Consider the following 25,466-nt stretch of genomic DNA (forward strand, 5'->3'; position numbering starts at 1 on the left):
ACAAAAAGACGAAAGGAAGGAGTATCAAGTATTTTGGATTTCCTGTTAAAGAAGAAGAAATTTGTCACAAATGGGTATTTGCTTGCAGGCGGAAGGACAAATTAAATCTCAGAAATAAATAGTAAGTGTTTATCTCTCTCTCTCCCTCTTCATATATAAAGTGTTTATCTCTCTTTATATATATAAAGACATACAGATCAACACTTACTATTTATTTCTGAGGTTTATTTTGTCCTTCCACCTGCAAGCAAATACTCATTTGTGACAAATTTTTTCTTCTTTAACAGGAAATCCAAAATACTATATATAATATATCTCTCTTTCTCTCTCTCTGTGTGTGTGTTTTTTTTTGTTTTTTTTTTCTTCACGTATCACATTTTATGTTCCTTTTCTGCCTACTTGGGCTAATTGCAGCAATAAGACTTGATGATCATATGAAATTTGATCAAGGGACAAACACAAATACTCTTACCTCTTCAGAATTCGAACCCGGTAACTTCCGTGGCAATATCGCGAGTCAAGAACCTGGTATCCTCAGTCACCGAAGCGACTCGCGCAGTCTTATGTGTGTGTATATTTATGTATATGTATGAATACATATTATATACATATGTGTATATGCAGGGTGGTATTTGTAGGGGGATGTGGGGGAATTCCCCCCTCTGGATACTTGTTTCCCCCTCTCTGCTTGATAAATTTTATCCCTGGATGGGAATGGAGGGAAACAACAAATTATTAGCAATTTTGTTACTTTCCCCACTTTGCTATTCAATTGTAATACTTTTCTGTCAGACAACTGGAAGCCATATATGGCCTCAGGTGCTGCTATGTTCCTGGAACTGTCAAATAGTGGCCAGGGTTGAAGACCACCTCCCCCTCTTCCCTTTTCTTTTCCACGGAATTTGGCAGGAATGAATGTGAAAGTTACAAATGGGTCGTTACGTAACTCAAACTTGTCGTCACCACAGAACGTCTGTATTTGTATGAGTGGAACAATAGTACATGAAGATAGCCTACATGGAATTTTTGACGTGAACAGTGTGCTTTTTTTTTAGAACAATGAGCTAGATTTCTTTGTGAAGCTATCATGTTAGTGAAAGAAGTGGGCATTACGAGTTCCAAACTACGAATCGTCGGAAATTTGTCTTCAAAATTAATGAAATCTATCTATTTATCTAATATATCTATATAATCATTATGTCTCTAGAGCAGTGGATCTCAACCTTTTTCAATCCGGGACCCACCTTGAAGGATATTGCACTTCATGAGACCCATAAGCATGGATGCCAGCAGAATTACTTGTAGGGGCACAAGTAACCCTCTTTTTACGCTTGCTTAAACAAATTACGCATACTTGATTCTAGAAAAGTTAATATGTAATTTAAAAGACTAATATTACTTTCACATGCTGAAAATGAAAAAAAAAATTTCCCTCACCGAAATAACGTGACTAAGAGGAAATTGGGGAGCTTTGAATGAGTAAGCGTAATCCGGTAGAGTGTGAATAACAGAAATGTATTATGTAGAATTTAGACTACATACAACACGGGTAGAATTAAAATTGTTAAAACAAGATATCTTAGTAATTTAAATGTTGTAGGTTTTTAGGACAGTAAATACAATTTGAGCCCGACTTTGCGACCCACCGAACGCCCGCTTGGGATCCAGCAGTGGGGTGGGTAGTAGAATTTCTCTCCCACTGGAAATTTCTTAAATACCACACTGTGTTTATGTGTACAGGGTCATTAATGCAGCCTGTGTTATATGCTCTGTCGTGCCTCAAAATAATTTCTAAGTTCCCTGTGCATATAGTACCGTACCATGAAGGCACATTTTAAGAGGATGTGGAGGGTAGGGACCTACACATTCTCGATCTTGGCCATTTTGGAGGTGATGTAATGAGTACCACGCTCAGGCAACCTTTACCCCGAAGTACCCATTTATTTAAGGCTGGGTGAGCTCCAGAACCGCTTTATGTGGGTACAAGATGGGAAATATTCTGAACTTACATCACTCCCCCAAATGGTACACTCCCCCAAATGACAAACTGGTTCTGCACATTATACACATAGAAATGCTCAGGAGGTAGACTCCACTATTTGATATCTTGTTGCAGTGACCGGATCACCACCATAGGTTCAGAGGATGTATCAATGTACTGTGCCAAGAGGATCGAACCCACATTCCGTATGCAAACTACCAACTTGACCATCCGAATTATGGCTGTTTCTGTGAAGTGAAGACTATAGTAATATAGTAATATATTTTTTCGCCTTTACTTTACTTACTTTTATTGTCTACAACCAGCCTGTGCAGCTGTAATGAGAGTAACACTACACGAAAATAGGTTTCCAGTGCTTGATTTCTGTTTAGATACGAATGTGATTCTTTATTGTTGTTATTTAGCGTCGCTTATCTCTTATTTTTGGCTAATTGCGACGACATGGATGAGTGATAATTATATGAAGTTGATGAAGGATAGATAACTCACAAAGAACACCAATGTCCAGGCCTGAATTCGAACCCAGGACCCCTGGTATCATAGCACGATGTGCTAACCACTCCACCACCGGGGCCTATCTGTTATATTTGCTTGGGGGTATTTGGCAATAGAAGTGTACAAGTCATTTTTTAACTTCCCTTTGCTGATATAATCTTTGTTCATGATTATGTTAATTGGGAACATTGGAAACATAACCAGTCCTAAGAAATCTATTACAAATTAATATTCATGTATTTTTCCTTAATTTTCATAGTGAACTTGGCTTTACTGTTTGAAGTTTTTAGTACAGTAATAACTTATAAGGTGGCCGCGGTGGCTCAGTCGGTAATGCGTCTGATTACCATGCTAAAGGTCCGTGTTTGATCCCCGGCCGGTTCAAATCTGGGAACTTTTGTAACGGAAGCGGCCCCGGCGCCCCACCCAGCTTCGAATAACATGGGTACCTGGGGGAAACCGGGTGGGGGGGGGTAAAGGCAGTGAGGGGTGTGATGCTAATCACATCACCCCCACTCACGACCGGATCAAGAAAGTGTGGGGCGTTACACCCACACCCCCTATATGCCTTCATAGCGTGGTGCTAAGCACAGGGGAGCACTTTACCTTTACCTTTAATAACTTATAAGGTACTTAATCAGGAGCTTCATTTTGAAGCGATTGCCAATATTTTCAAATTTGTAGATTTTCTTTCTCAAGGCACTTAACTCATTCCTCAAAAACGCGAATGTGGCCGAGAGTGGTGGTAGTAAAATTTTGATGATTAGATAGTCCAGGAAACAAGTGGACATATCGGAATGTTCTTTCTTTAATTGCAGTGCCAATGTTACTGTACAAATTTGGTCCTCTTCATGTTTTAAATATTCCCTATGGTTTTTGAGTAATTTTGGGACAAAATTTCAAAAATTGTAAATTTGTACACATTCTTTTTTTCCTTTTTGGCACTGTATTTTCATTATGAATGATAATATTATAGTGGCCGCGGTGGCTCAGTCGGTAACGCGTCTGACTGCCATGCTAGAGGTCGCAGGTTCGATCCCCAGCCGGGTCAAGTCCGGGAACATTTCTAACGATGGAAGCGGTCCCGGCGCCCACCCAGCGTCGAATAACATGGGTACCTGGGAGAAACCCTGGGGGGTAAAGGCGGTCAGGGGCATGATGCTGATCACATCACCCCCACTCACGACCGGATCAAGAAAGTGTGGGGCGTTACCCCCACACCCCCTATACGCCTTCATGGCGTGGTGCTATGCACAGGGGAGCACTTTACTTTTATATAATTGAAAAGTAACCAAACAAATGTTCTAGAGCACAAAATTATATTTTATTTTTTACCAATAATGACAAGCAAACTACTAAACTTCGTGGTATAGCGAGTAAAGTGTGAACAGACTAATGTGTTTTCACTCGCTACGTGCGCTCTCCTATTGTCACTGCCTCCTGAGTTACTTAGTGTACTGAATGCACACATTTTGATGTTTTTTTTGTTCATATGTGCTACATTTGAAGAATATTTTTAATATTTTGTTACATTTTAAAGTAGCCCATGTGCTGTAGATAGATAGAATATACAATTTTAACCCCCTCCACATTGTATATATACGCCTCATGTTTGTTTCAACTATATATTCGATTTACTGTGGTGTGTATAGTCACACAGACGTTTGGTGAGACAGAAACAAAAAATAGTAGCAAAAGATGAAAAAGAAGAAGACAAAACTAATTTTTCCCCTCTTCTTCTTTCTTTTCGTCTTTTTCCTCTTTTGCTACTGTTTTTTGTTTCTGTCTCACCAAACGTCTGTGTGACTATATACACCACAGTAAATCGAATATATAGTTGAAACAAACATGAGGCGTATATATACATACGCCTTTCGCACTACAACAGCACAATGTGGAGGGCGTATACTGAATTTGACAAAAAAAAAACTACATTTTCCAGTAGCGACTTGTTCAACAAATTCCACACTTACAGGGTTAATTATCTTATTTTGCAAATATTGCAATGACCTGCTTTCAGATATTTGCATTACCTCAGAAAAATATCATTCTTCTCTGCCAATTGATTGTTTCAAGTACTTTATCGTAGCCTAGTGCCACTCTTCACTGGGCATCTGCAGAGCACAACAGTAGAGAAGGGGAGAAAGCTAGTGCATGGAACAAAGCAGTGCACACTGCTGTAAACAACTAGTAGCTGCAGTTGCTTTCCCCTCCATGTACTCTCACACTCATTGGTCAAACCCTCTCGAGTCCTACTTGCGCAGAGGACTTGTTTTCTTTTGCCTACTTCAGAGTTTCCCGGGAAAGTGTGTAACATATCTAGTCCTCTTTGAAAATATTCTCATTTTGTGTGCACATACACCATTTAGAGGGGTCTATGATATTCTAGAAGTAATGTTGAAAATCTAGTTAATTTTCATCAGAAAACATTAGAGAATTGTGGCAGAGAAGTCTGTTGCAATGCTCGCGCATAGCAGTGCAGCCATATGCTGATCTCTGGCAACCACAGAAGTTTGTTTCCATGAGCTGCCCTGCAGCCACGTGAGATTAGGCGAAGAAAGTCATCAGGAGGAACAGATTGGGTGTCATTGGTTTCAAATCTTGGCCAAGTTCTTTTCCATCGTAGTCAATATGGTTTAGTTTGTTTTCAAACCATGTCTGGATTTGTAAGTGAGCAATGAAAATATGTTGACATACTGCTGAGTCACTTGGAGGGAGCTCATCCAAATAAGAATGAATTTTTGAATATGATTTGCTTGTTTGAATTATGAATCTGAAGTTACGTGCTTCATCTAAATGTTTGAATTTACTAAATCCAAACAAGGCAAGAATAAACTTTTTTCCTTAGGTAATCAAATATTCTTGAGAGCATCATCCTTGGCTTTCATCACATGATAAGAAGTTCTACTGCTTTTGTCTTCCCCAAACCCACCCCCACTCAAAAAAGAAGCCCTTTAATGGCCACGAGGAAACAGATAACTCAGTTCATCTCTGAAATTGAATGAGCTTTTGGATACTGTAAAGAACAGGGTACTTTGGGGCCAGTGTAACTGCGGGACCAGCAAATCTACATCTGATCCAACTAATATATCTTTTGACTAATCATCAATTTTTGGATACCCACCTGAATTATGTGAACATCAGCAACCGCTTCTTCCAGAACAACCCCTAAAACAAATGTCTGAACAACGGCATTAGCTAGTCTCCTTTTGTTGGACGCATTACCTGGTTGTTCTTTCAAAGCTCTTGGCCATAAGAAAATAGTGACAGCACAATTGATGATGTTTCTGAAAGTGCCCTGAAGCAGTGCTTTGAAGTTAGAGTGGATGGGATGTTATCCCCCAACTAGCAAGATTTTCGCAAAGCATTCTCCCAGCTGTATAATTGTTACCATGTTAAATCATAGGAGCACCTCCCCCCCTCTCCAGCTAACCCATGTCTCCTGCAAACCTCCCCAGACAACGTTTTTCACTTAAAGGGCTGCCCTGAAGGTCTCTATAGTTCTTGATTGATACACTTTTAAGTCCTGCTTTTTTCATTCTTTTTTCCAACTGGAACAGGACAGAACATCAATAAGGTTCTTAGTTGGTTGGATTTTGGTTTTAAGGCCACTTTATACACAGAAAGGCTACTCAGGACTCAACCTACAGTTTTAAGTGGGATTCAAACCACTATGTGTCGCCACCAGGTATCAAGCACTAGAACTGTTGGTAATAAGTTGACAACGCTACCACTACGCCATCCAACCATCCATACAGCCAGTGCAACAGTAATGTCAGTGATATTTCAAATGGTGATTGAAATGACTATTACCAGACAGCTGATAATATTGCTTCGTAATTGCTATTGATCTGTACAGAGTCGTAACCAATTTTCATCTTTGTTCTCTTTGTAAAAGCTTAAAGAGTTTCAGGCTCTAGGCCTTCTCCTCCAAACCTTATTGATTATAGTGACTTGAATTAATCTATGGACCATCCTTTGGATGTCTTCCATTATTATTAACAACAGGGGCTAATACAATCTACAACCATTCTATAGTATGGTCATCCCTTTTATCAATTTATCACTAATCCACCAGTTTGAACTTTGAGTACCAAATTGATTGACAAAAACAAGTACTTTGCACAGGTAGGACTTGAGAGAAGGTGTGAGCTCTGAGTTCATGGAGGGGAAACATGGCTGCAGCTACTAGTTGTTTACAGCAGTGTGCACTGCTTTGTTCCGTCCACTAGCTTTCTCCTCTTCTCTACTGTTTTGCACTGCGCTGCAGATTCCTGGTAAAGAGTGTAATTAATCTACAAAAAAGTACTTGAAACAAATGAATGGCAGACAACAGTGATATTTTTTTGAGGTAAGTATGCAAATATTTGTATGCAGGTCATTGTAATATTTGCAAAATAGAACAATTAAAATTGTATATTCTATCTATCTCATGGGCTACTTTAAAATGTTACAAAATATTAAAAATATTGTTCAAATGTACCACATATGAACAAAAATACATCAAAATGTGTACATTCAGTACACTGTAACTCAATTTTTGCCGGAGGCAGCAAGAATAGAGGAGTTCACATAGTGAGTGAAAGCACGTGAGCACGTTCAAACTTTACTCACTATACCATAAGGTTTAGTAGCAAGCTTGTCATTATTGTTATCAGATTAAAGATAATTTTATGCTCTACAACTTCCATTCGCATAATTTTCCAATATTATCATTCGTAACAAAAATGCAGTGCTAAAAAGAAAAAAAGTAGTATGAACATTTAAATTTTTTAAATTTTGTCTTAAAATAGAGGACCAAATATGTAGAGAGTAATGGCACTGAATTTTTTTTAAAAAAAAGTCCAGATATGTCCACTAGGTTCAGAGATGTGCATGAACTCCTGAAACACTGCATATTGAATGTTCAGGGGGCATAGGGAGGGAAGCTCCAGAGGGAGGGGTGGGATTCCGACAATAATCCTTGTTTATTGTGCTAATACGAAAGTGTTGTACATTTGTGAAATTCTGGCATGAACTTTTTATTGACGATATATAATATAAACAATGTGTTCTTATTGCAAGTGGCAATGTTTCACAAACTTCTTGTTTTCTTCCTCAATCATAATGATTGATTTATTGATATGGTGTTTTAAGTCAACTTTATGCACAGCAACACTGATCGGGACTGAACCTACACCTTAAAGTGGGATTTTAAAAACTATGAGCCTCCACCGGGTATCGAGGTGATGATGCTACCACTCCGGCATTGGGGAGGCCCTCAGTCATAATGGTGTCAAGTCGTCAGTTTGCGATTCATTGTACAGGTATATTCTTTCAGCTCCATTATGACTGATGATGATTACATGAAGTTTTGTGAAATATGGAAGATCATTCCATGCTAAGTGGTCTAAAATAAAAAGTGTCTTGCACTTTGTTGAAATTTTGCCCACAGCAGCACTTAGGTATTGAAAGAATTTTCCCAAAATTTTAGAGTCATAACACTATTGCATTGTGAGATAGACCCGCTTTGGATAAGAGGGTCAGTTGTATTGCAGCCAATGAAACGGATCCCATTTTCAGGTGCTTATAAAAATTGAGACTAGATAAATTAGAAGGCTAATAACTATCAAGTTCCACTTTTGAATTCCTTACTTGAAACTTTTGTTTGGTGAACTCATTAAAAATTGTCAGTTCTACTCTTTTTGCTTGAAAGATTGTGTGGCACTTCATGAAACCAAACCCTGTCCAATTGTAATTAAAAAAATGTCCATCTACTCTATGTTATCAAAAGTATCTGGACACGCTGCGAAACGTGTGTTTATCATTGAGAGTGACACAATACTGCCATCTATCATGTGGATCACATGGTCAGTGATCTCAGTAGTCTGCAGACAGCATGAGACAGCGTATGGGACAGTCTGAGGAACTCGCGTACCTTCAACGTGGTCAGGTGTTTGGGTGCCACTTGTGTTAGAAGTCTGTATGTGAGATTTCCACCATCTTAAACAACCCTAGATCCACTGTTCCCAATGTTATAGTGAAGTGGAAATGTGAAGGGACGTGTACAACACAAAAGCATGCAGGCCGACCTCCCATGTTGACCTCCAGAGACTGTCGAGTGTTGAAGAGGGTCATACAGCTTAACGTAAATCATACATCGCCACAATCATACAGGAATTCTGAACTGCATCAGGATCTACGCCAAGCACCATGACCGTTCAGCGTGATGTGCGGCAGGTTGGTTTCCATGTTCAAGCAGCTGACCATAAGCCAAACATCACACAAGCAAATGCCAAATGCCGCCCCGCGTGATGCAAGGTGCATCAAAACTGGACCATAGAATAGTGGAAAACCGGTGTTTGGAGTGATGAATCACGGTACACAATGTGGCAATTCGATGGTAGGGTGTGGGTGTGGCAAATGCCTGGGGAACGACATCTACCAGCCTGTATAGTGCTGGTGGCAGTGTTACATTGTGGTCATGTTTCTCGTGGAGGGGGTTGTCTCCCTTGTTGCTTGATGTTGCAATCTCATGGCACATGCTTATGTTGACATTTTAACCGCTTTCATGCTGCCTACCATCGAAGACCAATTCAGAGATGACCATTGTGTCTTTCAATACGATCGAGTACCCGTCCATACTACAACATCCCACTAATGTTTTTCTTGTATGTATGCATTGCTTGCATTGTAGAATTATCTTCCTGTAGTTTATGGTTATTACAAGCATAAGAAAACAGTTTTCGTTGTGACCTTTCAGGAGAACACACGCTTCCTTCATCAGACATTTATTTTCATTTTGACTAAAGATACAGTTATAACATTGGTTAGCATTTTTTTTTAAACAAAAAGATGTCAATGTTACATTGTTGTAATTAGCAACTTAACTGTGAAAAGAAGAAGTCTGTTTTAATTTTATTTCAGATAAAAAAATTTTGATCACATTATTTTTTTATTTAAAATTATGAATCCCAAATATCATCAGGTAATTCAAAGTCATCATTGTTTTCACAAAGTCTCTGGATGTTTTCTGTTACATTAAATTTTAAAGATGGTGGCTTACTTCATTTGTGAAAAAGAAAACTCCGTACTGGATCTATGTTATCATTTTCATTATTTAATTTATTCCAGTGTTCTTCTGCATTGAACAAAGCTTCCCAGACATTCAACTCTATGTTTCCCGTCAATCTTTTTAAAATCCTTCTCTTTATAATCAAATGCTTCTCTTCGATGATGTGAGCTGACAAACCTGGCAATAAGATGGCACGAACACGATTTGGACATTATAAATCTAAACCCAAGAACAGGTTTGTCAGCTCACATCATCGAAGAGAAGCATTTGATTAAAAAGAGAATGGTTTTAAAAAGATTGACGGGAAACAGAGTTGAATGTCTGGGAAGCTTCGTTCATTGCAGAAGAACACTGGAATAAATTGAATAATGAAAATGGTAACATAGATCCAGTATGGAGTTTTCTTTTTCACAAATGGAGTAAGCCACCATCTTTAAAATTTAATGCAACAGAAAACATCAAGATACTTTGTGAAAACAATGATGACTTTGAATTACCTGATGATATTTGGGATTCATAATTTTAAATAAAAAATAATGTGATCAATTTTTTTTTTATCTGAAATGAAAATAAAACAGACTGCTTCTTTTCACAGTTAAGTTGCTATATTACAACAATGTAACATTGACAACATCCATTATATAATGGATTCTTTTTGTTTAAAAAAATTGCTAACCATTGTTATAACTATCTTTAGTCAAAATGAAAATAAATGTCTGATGAAGGGAGCGTGTGTTCTCCTGAAACGTCACAACGAAAAACTGTTTTCTTATGCTTGTAATAACCATAAACTACAGGAAAATAATCCCACTAATGGACTGGACTGCACAGAGTCCTGATTTGACCGCCACAGAACATCTCTGGGATGTTTTGGAACGCCGACATTGTGCTAGACCGCACCGACCCACATGAATTCCTCATCTGATTTTGGCGTTCTGCGAGGAATGGGCTTCCATTCCCCAGGAAACCTTCCTCCACCTGATAGAAAGTATGCATGCGGAAGTGAAGGCTGTCATGAAGGCTAAGGATGGGCCAACACCATATTGACTGCCAGTGTTCTCCATGGAGGGTGGCCCAAACTTGTACAGTAGAGTCTCGTTTATCTGACATTCCGTATTATCCGACATACCACCGGAAAAAAAAATCATCAATCGGCAACAAGAACTGCAAGTTGAGAGCATGAGTGTAGTCTATTTTTAGTTTCTCCCAACTCTACCGTGTGGTGCGCCCGCCTACACTATGACTCATGTGTCTGTCATTCGCTACTCAGTGCAGTGCAGTTTATCATTGTATGTGAATCGGTTTATTGTCTGTTACATGTGTATGTGTCTGTGTGTGTTAATTTGACAAACGTTGTTGTGTTGTTTAAAAGTTGAAATTTATGCAAGTACATAATGGCGACGAAAATAAAGAAAGTTGTGGTATCGATGAAACAAAAACTTGAGGCAATCAAGAGACTGGACAAAATTATAACATTAGTTTGATGTTTAATAGGCTTTTTCTTAACACCTCCCTATTATCCGACGTTCTGCCGGCCCGTTTATGTCAGATAAGCGAGACCCTATTGTACTTAATTTTCAGGTGGGTGTCTGGATAGTTCTCATCATATAGAGTATGTGTACGTATTTGAAGTATGTGTACACAAAATTTAAAAGTTCATAAATGCCAAATTGGTGAATACCAGGTGTGCCGGTTAATAATTCTTAATTGATCCGAAAGAAAACAAGTGTATCTGGGGAGAATGGTAACAAATGCTTTATTCAAAGTATGCGCCATCGCTAGCCGTACAATGTGTCCATCTGTCCATCAAATTGTGGATGCCTTTCCAGAAAAATTGTTCACATTTTGAGGTGACCCAGTCAGCAAGCCATTGTTCGACATCTTCGTAATTGTTGAAGTGTTGCTGGCAAAGTGAGTGAGACATTGATGAAAACAAGTGGTAGTCCAAAGGGGCTATGTCTGGTGAGTATGGCAGGTGGGGCAAGAATTCCCAGCCAAGTGCAGGAATGGTGTCTCTGATGCCTTTCCCTGTGTGTGATGAGGCGTTGTCGTTCTGCAAAATCACTTTTCCGTGTCTTGTCGCCCAATCTGGGCACTTTTCGATCAATGCATGGTTCAAATTGATGAGTTGTTGATGGTAGCGAATGGTATTCACTGTTTCACCTGGTTTGAGAAGCTCATGGTACACCACACCCTACTGATCCCACCAAATGCACAGCATTGTCTTCCGTCCGAAGCGATTGGGTTTTGCAGTCGATGTTGAAGGTTGTCCTGGGTCAACCCATGACTTTTTGCATTTTGGGTTCTCGGTGTAGATCCATATTTCGTCCCCAGTCATTATCCGATGCAAGAAAGACTTTCATGCTGAGAAAGCAACACTTCACACACCGTTTTTCGCTTTTCCATTTGTCTGTCGTTCAGATGACGTGGGACCAATTTTCCTGCCTTCTGGATCTTTCCCATGGCATGAAGACGATCAGATATGGTTTGGCGACCAACATTTAACTTCTCTGCCAGTTGTTGTTGTGTTAGCATATAGTCTTCAACCAACAGTGCTTGCAATTTGGCATCTTGGAATTTTTTCAGCTGGCCCGGGCGATCTTTGTCTTTTAAGTCGAAATCGCCACTTTTGAATCGTCGAAACCAACGCACACACACGTCTTGCACGTTAGGACATTGTAACAGTTTTTTCTTTTGATTGAACAAGAAAAGCAGGACGTGCTGCACATGCTCCTTATTTGGTTTGAAAGTCAACATGTTTCCCACACAAACCCAATATCACGATCACGATCACTCGGTTGCACATCCACGACATTTTGACAGGTACTGTCCTGGCAGCACATTGACGTAACAGTTGAGACTGTGCACCAACCTTGCTTCCAGCGATGAAATTAAGAATTATTAACCTGCACACCTGGTAGATTGCTGCAATTCCTTGGTCCAGAGCTGAAATGAATTTTTAACGCAATAATAATAGTTATTGTTTATATTAGGGATAGGAAAGATTAATTGGTACTCTAGCAGTATCAGCCAATATAAGCAAATAGGTTTATCAGTAAAATTACCAAAAATTTTACCGGTCCGATATATCTATTAGTGCAATGTTGTGCCATTTTGTTAAAATTTTTATGGATATAATAAACATAATCTCCATTGCATACTTTTTTTTTAAAGTAAATCTCAAATATTTGTGTCAGATTTATATTACCTATTCACATGTGCATGCACTGCACAGGGCACATGCTTTGAAATACATTTAAACTTAGAATAATGTCAACATTGTAAAATGAAAATGTTCCCATGTTTTTCTCTTTCAGATGATCTTGATTTTCTGTGAATTCAGTCTGACTTTTTTTCTTTCTTTCTTTTTCGTAAAAGGTAAAGTGCTCCCCTGTGCATAGCACCATGCCATGAAGGCGTATAGGGGGTGTGGGGGTAACGCCCCACACTTTCTTGATCCGGTCGTGAGTAGGGGTGATGTGATCAGCATCACGCCCCTGACCACCTTTACCCCCTAGGGTTTCCCCCAGGTACCCATGTTATTCGACACTGGGTGGGCGCCAATATCGTGGACATTGGAAAAGTAGCGAAGTTTACCATGCACAGTAAAGATGCCAAATTTAATTAAAGGCTGTGAAGTTGCCTTTTTCATTCAATAGTTGGAAATTTTGTCAGTAACAAACAAAAAAAAATTCGAAAAAAAAATGTCAGTGTCAAGTCTGTAACTACTGCTTTCTAAATGTTATTAACCCTTAAATTCTGCACAAAATCTCCTGTGATGAATTGCAATAGATTCTTAAGCACACTTTAAGCAAAGATTCCTGGTTGGTTCTTGTGTACAGAATGTTAGCTTTATCTTTGTTACAATCAGCTGGAAAAGTTTTATAATATTACCAGTTATTAGTGACTCATCTTTTCTTATTGTTTTACAGTAAAGAAAAAGGGTATAAAAAACTTACGTGAGTGAGTATAATGGTTGCAGACCAACATTTAACTTCTCTGCCAGTTGTTGTGTGTTAGCATATAGTCTTCAACCAACAGTGCTTGCAATTCGGCATCTTGGAATTTTTTCAGCTGCCCCGGATGTTCATCTGCAACCATTATACTCACGTAAGTTTTTTATACCCTTTTTCTTTACTGTAAAAGAATATATTTAGTGAGTAAACACACAGATTTCCAAAATGTACATCTTTTCTTAAATGAATGAAACCTGACTAACCCTCGTTATCCAAAAGGAGATCTATCTTTAAAAAACAAATGTGATGTATGTTGGCACCTTTCACCTTTTTTCTTTTTTCTTTGCATGACTTGGAATGCAATGACCGCACCCACCACTTGCAGTAAGAAAGAACATCCTGTGCATGATATTAAATAGTGAATTTTATCCCAAAATGAAGCGAACGTGAAAGAAACTGCATCACAACACACAGCATATATTATTCCCAGAAAAATAAGAATACAGTAGTTAAAAGTAAAATCTGATATTTTGGTATGCTACCATTCTTTTATAAAAAGAGCGTCTCTTTATAACTTGAAACCCACAGTTACATTTGGGAACCACTAGCATGTTGGTTTGTGGATAAATTTACTGATGCAGTATGCCTATAAATAACTTGAAATCTAGTGTAAAATTCCTAAATATAGAGTTATAAAATCATGTACTTTATTCTGTAAAGTAAATGTGCAAATGCAAGTTACTTTCAAATTTAACGTATTTCAGTTGCCTGGAGGATATTTCAGTCTCTTGTTACAAAACCTGCAATTTTATATCAGATTGTAGGATGCCAATATCAGTAAATTTGTAATCTGTACATTATCTGTAGAGTAAAAATTTATTATCAGTCTACAAGGTTACTCTATGCAGCACTTCCTGTGACAAAAAAATATGACAAAATTCCTTATGTTCAACCCTATACATTACCACTTTTAATTATCGTGACCTTTTTCTTTCAGCCATGGCAATAAAACATTTTCAACAAAAGGTCTTGCCATATGTATTGACTACTTTGTAAAAAGAGGACACAAAGTTGTGGCCTTCGTGCCGCAGTACAGAAGAAAACAGGGAAATGATTTGCTTGAAAACCTGAACAAGGAAAAGTTGGTGGTGTTCACTCCTAGTCGCTTTGTGGATGGCCAAATGAGATCTTCCTACGATGATAGGTAAGTTTCTATCATAGTGCGTGGCCTGCGCACAAATACCTTAATGTTTACGTTCATGTATGTTAAAATTGGTGGAGGAACACCATTGTACTTAATTGACAATTGAAGATCACACCCTCTGCCTCTGTTGCCGAGTGCAGTAGAGATACTTGAGGTCACTCCATGACAAGTGGCATTATGCAGAATGGCACACCACATCTAATACAGGGTGGCTCTCTGTACTCACCGAGAATTATACACAAATTATTGTCTCTGGGTATTCTGTCTGATTTTTTCTCTCCAGATATGTTAAATTAAAACTTTTATTAATTCGAAGCCCATTACATTATTACATATTTATAAATGCTCTGAGGCAAGTTTTTCATGGTTTAGCTTTTATTGCGGAATGAAAAGAATGCTGCATGGAATATAGAACATAATTCTCTCAATCCGTTTACTTTGTTAGTGTCGTTCGCCAAACAATCTATCTGACATGAAAGATTATTGCAAGATAAGATATCTTGTAGTTTTAGTTACGTAAATTTGAGTTGAAATTCTTATACAATTAAAAGTTTTTCGTAGATTAGTATATCCTGTAACATTTGAAACTTGTGCTTGTAGATGTTTTTTGTCCTGAGTAAACTCTGCACTTAAATGAAATATTTTAAGTATAGTGTATATGCCATTTAATTTAATTGGATTAGGTTTTTTGGAAACATTGGAATTGCACAGATCCTTTATATCGTTAATATATTTGTGTGTGTTAGTGGGTGGTGAGAGGCTGTAATATATAAGGTTGAAACAGAGAAAACATCTGCTTATACCCTTGAATTTTTTGAAATTTTGCCTTGACAACTGGGAATTCTACTTGAATTTTATGATGGTCCTATAGTGGCCACCCTGAGTAACTCGGGACAAGCTAAGAAGTGTTCAGATGTGGTCATCTACGTTTTGGTTTTCACCACTAGAATATTGAGAACTTTGTCATTAACAAAAAGTCTGAAAGAGTCTAAGGGAAATGAGTTCTCATTCAACAAGCTAGTCTTGGATCCAGGGCATGCATCAGAGATCCAGATTCGGAAGCCTGCCAGTTAGAGGAAGCAGATGGAAGGGGTTGGGATGTCTCTTCATTGTCTGAGTAATGACCACTCATACCGTATTGAGAGCTGGGTTTCGTTACTGTTTCTCATCCACCCCCACTGAGCTATTTTCCCAGCCCTCAAGTTTTAATCTAATCTCCTTACTTGACAATCCTGGAAATCCGGCCATCTCTCCTGGCATCACTCGAACAGGCACAACGTAACGCAGGTCACTGAGATGTCACCACTGGATGCTGATTTGCAAACTGCATTACTCAGTTCCAACAGTGGCAACAAAATCTTGTGGCCCTGTCATCATATTTTCATGTAATAGGTCTGGATTAGAGTACTGCATTGGACCACTTTCTCTCGCTCAAACTCGATCAGATCTCCCACGCTTGAGCGTGATTCGCTCGAATATATAGAACATCAAATATCATTTCAATGTGACAATAATCGTACAAATATAGTATGTATGTGTAAAATTCGTGTTGGTAGTTTCAGCCCATTATCATCTATTCATTTTCATATAGTGGTATGTATGGATAAGATAGACTATATTACACTTTAACTTTGAGATGATGACTATGCTCACTTAAGTTTCAATTTCACTGCATCTCTTGCTTCATGAAGCATGTTCGTATACTGATCGTTTATGCTCGAGCGAAGAAACAGTCTATTCTGTAAGCCATCTAGCACCATCTGTGCAAACTATTAGACGATCGAGCAAAAGAGCCTTGATGCAGCACTCTAGTCTGAATCAAGCTTCCTTTGTGAGCAGGACCTCTTCGGACTGACTGTATAAAACAACTGATCCTGGATTAGCCGGTAAAATTGACTGGCAGTCATGCTGAACTCTGATTCTGTTTTGCATAAAAGTTGGACTAAGCTTAAGTTCCTGTGATGAGAGGTTAAAGTTAACCCCCAAAATTTCTCTGATCAGCAGATGTGAACATTGCTGTTTTACTAACAGATATTTGCTATAATTAGAGTGTTCGAAATTAGTATATGACAAAATTCAAAGATGGTAGGAAATCAGTTAATACATCCAGTTACAACAATAATAATAATAAAAAGATGAACCAAGCATGCAGAATGATGTGATCAATGATAATTATTCTTTCCTTTTTTTGATATGAACCAATAATATTATCGTGTGTTGTTGTTATCTACTGTTTGAAATGTCTTGAAATTTACCTTAAATGACTGTTGTTTCATAACAAGAATATTTGCGGTTCAATGTTACACGGCTAGTTGGCATGCTTTCCAGATGGTGCAGCAATCTTCTGGAACCATTTGCTTGCCCTGCAGCCTCCAATAAATTTGTAAATTCTAAATTTGTCCACTGTTCAGACATGCAATAACCCATTGCTTGAAGTTATGTCCTCACAAAACTGACTTGCACGATCATGTAATATGCAGACCCCCGTCTAGTAAAGCAGCCCGTACGTCGTTTCAAGATCTTGAGGAACTTAAGCAAGTTACTCATATTCTGTGCTATAAGCACCTTCGCAATGATATGTGCTTCTATTGTCAAGGATTTGCTGGTTCTTGTTGCAAAACATCACATGCAGCAAGTTGGAGTGTATGTGCGGAACATATTGTGCCACTTAAGACATAATTACCGGGACTTTGATGCCAGGTCAGTGTTTTCTCATGAAGTCTCCTCGTCCCAGAGGTCTTAACTGCATCCCTGCGGCAGGCATTGTCCATTGTAATGGAATGCACTTCATTTAATGTGATGCCATGCACCCACAGAATATTCAATAATCATTCCTTGAGGTTTTCACAAGTTTGTAGTTTAAATGAAGCTTGCATGGATAGTGTTCGCAAGAAAAGTTTTCCATTATCAATACACTGGATGTTGTACCTAAAATTGTGTGTAATCTTGCCATTGCATGTACTTTAACACACACCATCCTGTTATTCTCTTCCTGTAAAGACTGGCTTTTGTTTTTAAGTCCACTTTATGCACAGTAAGGTTAATCGGGACTGGACCTACAGTTTAAAGTGGGATCCGAACCACTATGTGCCTCCACTGGGTATCCAATCTGATTACAAGGCGATAACGCTACCGCTACAATATTGGGGAGGTCACTGTTCTCTTCCTGTGATATGACTTGCCTACTTTGATCTGCTTTTCCTTGCACCGTATCACATTGAGAGAAATTCTCATTTCATCACAAATTGGATCCAAAAACTTGCTAAATCATCAGTGTTTGAAGCAGTAGAAAGACTTATGTGATACATGCAGTGGCACGGTGTGAAGCACGTATTGTAGCCTGATTCTCATTTCAGAATTTTTAGCCCTTCCTCAGCCCACTGTACAGGGCTAAAATTACTATCAAAATTTTCTCTACCACCTTCAATTGTTTTTTTACTCTGACAAAGACATGCAATACCTCTTCTGAAAGACCCCTTCAAGATATTTACAATGCCGCCTGAATCTCTTCTAAGGAGCCCTGATTGTCAAAATATTGCAATTTAAAATGAACTAGATGTTGAAAAAGATGGTCAAAATCTCACATTTTGCACCCCTATAATTTCAGAAATGTAAAATATATGGATCTTGAACTTTTTCATATTTTCGTCCCTCAAGTGGTCCTTCCAGTATGCGAAATTTCAAATGAATCAAAAAAATGTATGGTGTATGACCTTGTTGATTTCACATGGAATGACCCATGTAATACTTACTTGAAAAAGTTGTGATTTGAAGTATTGAATGACACACTTGCCATTGAGTTCTACCTCCGCAACTTCCATTTTGTGCAATTTTATGATTCATGCAGAACTGAACAACCACCACTATAGTTTCTGCCTCCAGCTTCCATAGCGAGTCCGACAAGCATATCTTGGCAAGGTGTCCATGCTTTTATAACTCTGTTTCATTGGCAACTGCACCTCCAAATGCTGTGGACTAGGATGCAGTTTGAACTTTCGTGATTCCATCTGATAGCTTTTGTGACACTTGCACTACACTGACACAAGTCAGGCCAAAGCTGGGGAAGCAGTCAATGGTTGGTTATGGAAGATGCACTTCTAAATACAACCATATCACAAATGCCATAACAGAAAAGAGGGGTTGGGTTGGAGACTTGCATGAAGCCTGTAGCAACAATACCTAGCCATGTCTGATGGTTGCACAATGGGTAAGTGCATTTCTTAAGGAGTTTGGAAATCTCGGTGAAAACAACCTGAGGAAAATTGCATCATGCTGGGTTTCCCATATTGCCACAATTGTGCAACAATTGGAAGTAAACAATGATGCGTAGGGAGACAAAGTTATGGTAAATAAACTGAGGAGAGCGGTAAAAAAAATGTTAGGTTGGCGGTATATACCAGTGGTGTAAAAAATTTTTCGGCACACACTTTTGAATGGTGAGAACATATTAAAAAAAAAGTAATAAGTTTTGTGATCAGCATCTGCTTGTGTTATATATTCTCAAGTCTAACAATGAATCTACTTAGAAAATGGTGAACACTGAGAGAGTACGTTTGTTTAAGTTTTGGCTTCGCGGGAGGGTGATTCATTCTCCAAGCCTTTCTTATCTTATCTTACTCTTCGCAGACAGACTAATCCTGAAATCATTGCTGCATCTAGCAAGTTGAATATAACTGACAGCTGTGAAGAGAATAAGATAAATTCAGCTTGATGAGCATGGCAATTAGCAAACTTTTTGAATGGAGACTATGCACATGAGAAATCACAATTTGCAGCTTTTTCCGATGTGATTGAAGACATTTTTTTTACAACTGCTAGTAGTAGGTTACTTTAGACAACTGTTTTGTCACAAATCGGCAGTGTAAACACACCGCCTCGATTGCCGGTTTTTGCACGTTTCCTACTTAATTCAATGATATTTCGCAGCTATTTCATGAAAAGGCGTTAATTTCGTTGAAAAGCACACATTTCGCGTTACTTCGCGAATAAAATTTGCACATATTTCATCATTGGTGATGTAGTTATTTGCAGAATGTTAGAAATTGCAACGTTTCTTCACATTTCACATTTTCGTGGATCATGAAAACTCAATGTCCCTAATGATGCGTTACTCGGTAAATGAGGTGCTGTCTGCACAGTTGATGTGCTACATATCATCACTTGCTCTCCTTGCAGCACCCATCCACTTTTTCCTCGACCTTTTTCAATGTGTGTTTCTTCTCCAAGCATGTTTCATAGTTGTACATTGATGTACTGAAATATCCATGTTTTCTAGTGTATTGCTGTGACTAGTACTGTAGGCAGTGGCGTAGCAGCCATCCCCGCGATGCAGGGGCAGGGGGGGGGGGGGTAGGTGTAGGGGCCTCGCATTGGTCTCTCTAAGCTCCTGAAGTTTTATATAATTTCACAAATCCAACAGAAAATGTCGGTTATTAAAAAAAAGAAATACAAAATAGACAAAAGCATGTCAACAATGACAAAATTAGAACTCGAAATTCACTGATATGACCACTAAGTAGAAACACCCGATCTATTTTTTCTTGTCTGTGAACTTAGAATACGTTTACTGTATTGTACTAGTCAATGGGCATGACAAAAAACGTACTGTTTTATATTTTTATGGGGGATGTGGTCGAGTGGGTTCCCTGTAACATATCATAAGACGATGTCTGCGATAAAAAGCAGGGGTGTACTGGCTCAATCAGAGGAGCCCTGCCAACTTAACCTGTGGGCCCTCAGAAATGCTTGCTGATCGCCTCAAATAGGAAAGAAATCCCTCATTTCCCACCTTTATAGATATAAATCTTTCGAGTATAAATTGTCTACAGTTATGAATTCAGTAGGAAGATTCAGTTGCTCGACCAGTCTGTTTCTTGTTGCCACACAATGAGTATCGGCGATTAGGGAGACAATTGCCCCCCATTTTATGCCACTTTTGCCTCCGCACTATGCAAAACCTTATCTACCAAGGAAGAGTAAACTCCCCTTGCCCTCCCCCCCCCTTCAGTTTTGGAACCCAATCGCCACCACTGTGACACAATAACCAATAAAACTTAGTAATTCATGAACTTTTACCACTAATATTTGTTTTGTGTGTTGTATTTAAAATGTAACTTTCCATCTCAAATTTTCAAAGCCTTTTCATATTCAAATAAGAACTGAGACAAATTTCTCACATTGTTCACACCTGCTACGTGTTTCAGATTAATTGAGATATTTTTAACTATAGTGTGACAAGGTACTTCAATTTTCTGCAGGGGCCCCAAATATTTTAGTTTCAGTGGGACCCCAGGTAACTTTGCTACGCTACTGACTGTAGGTTTATTGTACAGGGTTAACGAATTTAGTAATAAGGATGTGTTGAGAAAAAGATCCGGAGAGAACAAGCAGGCTTTCGAAGCAACCGCTCCTGTATAGATCAGATAAATACACTGCGTATTATTATAGAACAGAGTATGGAATATTTCTCTAATATGTACCTTATATTTGTGGACTTCCAGAAAGCATTTGACTCTGTAAATCGAATGAAAATGTGGACAATTGTAAAAGAATATGGCATTCCAGCACATATGATTGATCTTATTAAAAACTCCTATGATGGTTCCACATGCCAAGTTGTGCATGAGGGAATACTTACGTATCCAATACCAGTTATTTCAGGAGTAAGGCAAGGATGTATTTTGTCACCAACAATATTTCTGATGGTAATTGATAAAGTAATGAAGAGGGTAACGGAAGGAAAAAGGAGAGGTATAAATTGGAGTCTCACCCAACAGCTAGAAGACTTGTGTTTTGCAGATGATGTTTGTCTGCTGTCTCATACATACCGTAATATGGAAAAGAAATTAGGAGATTTGGATAAGGAAGGGAAAAGTGTTGGTTTAAAGATAAATAGTACAAAGACAAAATCATTAAGAACAAATGTAAAAAAGATGGAAAATTTCCACTTGAATGAGGAAAATATTGAAGAGGTTAAGGAGTTTACATATCTGGGGAGTTTGGTGACAAATACAGGGGGAACAGAAGATGATGTTAGATCAAGAATTAGGAAAGCAAATGTGGCATTTATTCAGCTATATAAAGTTTGGAAAGCCAGAGAAATTTCAATAAGAACTAAGCTACGAATTTTTAGAACTAATGTGAAGTCAGTTCTCCTTTATGGATGTGAAACGTGGTTAGTAACAAAGAAAATACTAAAGACCTACAGACATTCATAAACAGATGCCTAAGGAAACTTCTGGGAATATATTGGCCAGATATTATCTCAAATGAAGATCTATGGAGACGTACGCAAGAGGAACCGGTGGCAATACAGATCAAAAGAAGAAAGTGGAAGTGGATTGGCCACACATTGAGGAATGATCCATCGGCAATAGAGAGACAAGCATTGAGCTGGAACCCACAAGGACAACGTAGGAGAGGAAGGCCAAGAATGAGTTGGAGAAGGACAATAGAGCAAGAAATATGGGAAGCAGGAAAGACCTGGAATGAGATAAGGAAGATGGCTGGAAACAGAGTCCGCTGGCGATGCTTCGTTGAGGCCCTATGCTCCGTAGCGGAGTAACAGGAAATAAGTAAGCATGTCGGGTACATTGTATATTGATACACTTGTAGTTTGAATTGTATCTTCTACAAATATATTGTGTACAGAAATAAAATGCTGGAGTACTAATTGAGACGAGTATACTAATCACGGCCATGAAAACAGGCAACTGAGCAGAATGGCACTGGTGCCAGATATGGGAAAGGCGAGAGCGGGACAAAGGTGGCCGGTGTCTACGCACTGTGTGGCAACACCAACTAGGCTGTGTTGCCTAGTTCGAGCATCAGACCAACCTCTCTCTGGGGCACTTTCAAGTCCCATTCAGTACAGACTGGTGATCGTGTAAATTGACATTTGTTTTACAAGTATCAACTTAATAGTGGAACCACAAGCACAAAAATCTGCACAGACCCGCGACTACTGTGCACCGTACTCCTGCATGGAGGGGGAGAGTGGAGCATTCTTCTTTATGGCCCATGCTGAACAGAAGAAGGGAAAGCTGCGCGGAGACTTTTCGCGGAAGGTTCTTTTTCGTGTGGTTGCTCTATACAACAAGATCTTTCATTCTCTTAAACCTCCGAACACAGGGTTTTGTTTCGACGTGGCAACAGCGCAAACTTCTGCCACCTGCCTAATTTCATATCCGTGCATTTAGTACTATAATGTACTAGTAACTATTGATCAGTGTACATTCACTAGTGCATACAAAGGCTATCTTCTTGGTGAGATTTTATTTTGCCTTGTGCTGTGGTGGTTGGTAATGTTTGTTCTGTTGTGGAAATATCACACTGTGCATGTTTTGCAGATTCATCGTTCAGTATGCGGCTACAGTGGGTGGAATTATTGTTTCTACAGATAATTTCCGAGACCTGTTGTTGGAAAACGAAGCCTGGCATGATACCATTAAGAACAGGTAATTAATATTTTTATTAAATCTGAATTTGAATTTAGTAGTTCTAATTATTTGCATTCATACAAAGTGGAATTTTCTACAGATGTCACTTACAGAATGTACTTAACCTTTTGCCGCCCAAACGTCTCGAACGAGATACCCAAATGTAACCCTCACTGTCCCAAGCGTCTCGATCAAGATGCTGTGTCAAGGTCGTAGTTTTTACGTTATAACTTTTCTATTTTTGGCTAGTATTTCGATTTTATTTTTTTATATTGTCCCTAACATATGTATTTAACAGAAATGGTTTTTTGCATTTTTTTTTGTCTTCATGAAAATGGAGGGGAAAAGGTGGGAAAAGGTACTTCTCTTTTGCGGCTCTTTTCAACGTCAAATTTTTGCCGACAAAGGAAGACCGGCTTTGTTGTTCTAAAGCAATGCTTTGCATTCCCTCCTGCTAAGTGCATTCGAAGGAAGCTTGTTTGTCAGTATCCGATGTCAAAATGAAAGTTTTCCATGAGGTCGCATGCAGGGGGTGGGGGAGGGGAGGGGGAAAACTGGTTGTTGAATCTGCGTTGTGAGAATGGAATTTCGAAGTGCGCTGAAGGAAACCTTTGTTTTTTTTTTAGCACAAGTGTCCACAAGTGGCAACAGGGGTTACCCAGCATTGTCTAAAAATAGAATTTCAAGCAGCTGCAAGAATTGGTGCTCATTTTTCACTACGTTCTAGCTTTTCGTCCGTGAATGTTGTGCGTATTTGTCGTTTTGTGCCCAAGTGCAAGGACATTTTTTGGGTGGTGACAATTTTTTAAAATAATTTTTGGGGTTTTCTCCATTCCCCCTCCATATATACGCCAAATTTGCATAAATTTTGCATTTTGACATTTTTTTAGGGGGGGAACACCATTTTTTTAAAGAAAAGTTTTTTTGAGGGATTTCCCCCCTTTCCCCCTCCATATGTACGCCGAATGTGCATAAATTATATATCGTCTGAATCTGTGATTCATTCTGCGTACAACGGTATATCTTTCATATCTCTAGGGCATTTAGTTTCTGAGCTATAGTCATTTCAATGTAACTCTGCATTTTGAAGCTTGAATCAGTGGCATGCCGACCATTCCTTTTGGGGGTACAACTCAAGTTACATTGGTCATATGATAATAATGCAAATAATTTTGTGTTCCTTACTTGTCAGCGATAATTTCTATGTGCATTTTGAACTTTTCATATCCCTTTTTTCGGGGGGCGGGGGGGGGGGGGGGAGAAACCCCATTTAAAATAAAAATAAGGGGATTTCCCCCTTTCCCCCTCCATATGTGCGCCGAATGTGTCTAAATTATATATTGTCTGAATCTGTGATTCATTCTGCGTACAACGGTATATCGTTCATATCTCCGGGGCAAATAGTCTCTGAGCTAAAGTCATTTCAAGATACCGCTGCATTTTGAAGCTTGAATCAGTGGCGTGCCGACAATTCCTTTTGGGGGTATAACTCAAGTTACATTGGTCATATGATAATAATGCAAATATTTTTGTGTTCCTTACATGTTAGAAATCATTTCCATGTGCATGTCGACACTGTCATGTACTTTTTGCTTGAGGGGAGGGTGGGGGAACAAAATTTTTTTCCCCGAAATTTTGGAATTTTGAGAGTTAGCCCCCTCCCTCCCCACCACATATACGCCGAATTTGCAAAAAATTGATATAGTCTGAATCTCTGGTTCATTCCGCGTACATCGCTATATCACTCATCTCTCTAGGGCAATTAGCCTCCGATCTACACTCATTTAATTGAAACTCTGCACTTTGCTCAAAATCGGCTCGGGCAATAGAGGCTTACTTGTGAAAAAGGCCTTGGGCGGCAAAAGGGTAATGCATTTTAGTGCCTCAGAATTTGTACAGCTGAAATGAAAGCAGCAAATAACAAAAATTAAAGAATATTTCACAAAAGAATGTACATTTTTTACACTCTTTTCACCACATTCACTTGTTTAACAGTAATGAGATCTTCCAAAACAATTGTAACCGAACATTCATGAAGGCACTAGGGTGTGCTCATTGTGGTTGATTTTGTTATAAGTTCAGTGAAAAACTATTATTCCCCCCCCCCTTTCCCCTGAAAAAAGAAAACTTGGGGCATCCATGTGAAATCAAACAATCAAGAGGCAGTTTTCAACCTCACATATTTTGATACATTTGAAATTTGGTACACTGGAAGGGCCACCTGAGGTAGGAAAATATACAACTTTGCAGATCCATATCTTTTGTATTTCTGAAATTACAGTGTTGCACACTGCGATTTTGACCATTTTTTCCAACA

General features: G+C 38.7%; 1 protein-coding gene across 4 annotated transcripts in view; it reads left to right on the forward strand.

Annotated features, from left to right (window-relative positions):
* The window catches only part of LOC146004622 (uncharacterized), a 106,306-nt gene that overhangs the window by 71,078 nt on the left and 9,762 nt on the right, over positions 1–25,466 (forward strand). For all 4 annotated transcript variants that reach the window (XM_083143508.1, XM_083143507.1, XM_083143509.1 and 1 more), the window contains exons 5-6: positions 14,505–14,711; positions 23,060–23,167. In XM_083143508.1, coding sequence (XP_082999634.1) covers positions 14,505–14,711; positions 23,060–23,167 — 315 coding nt within the window. The remainder of the gene's footprint in view (positions 1–14,504; positions 14,712–23,059; positions 23,168–25,466) is intronic.

The sequence above is a fragment of the Lepisma saccharinum genome, chromosome 22, assembly GCF_977018435.1.
Source record: "Lepisma saccharinum chromosome 22, izLepSacc3.1, whole genome shotgun sequence".
NCBI lineage: Eukaryota > Metazoa > Arthropoda > Insecta > Zygentoma > Lepismatidae > Lepisma > Lepisma saccharinum.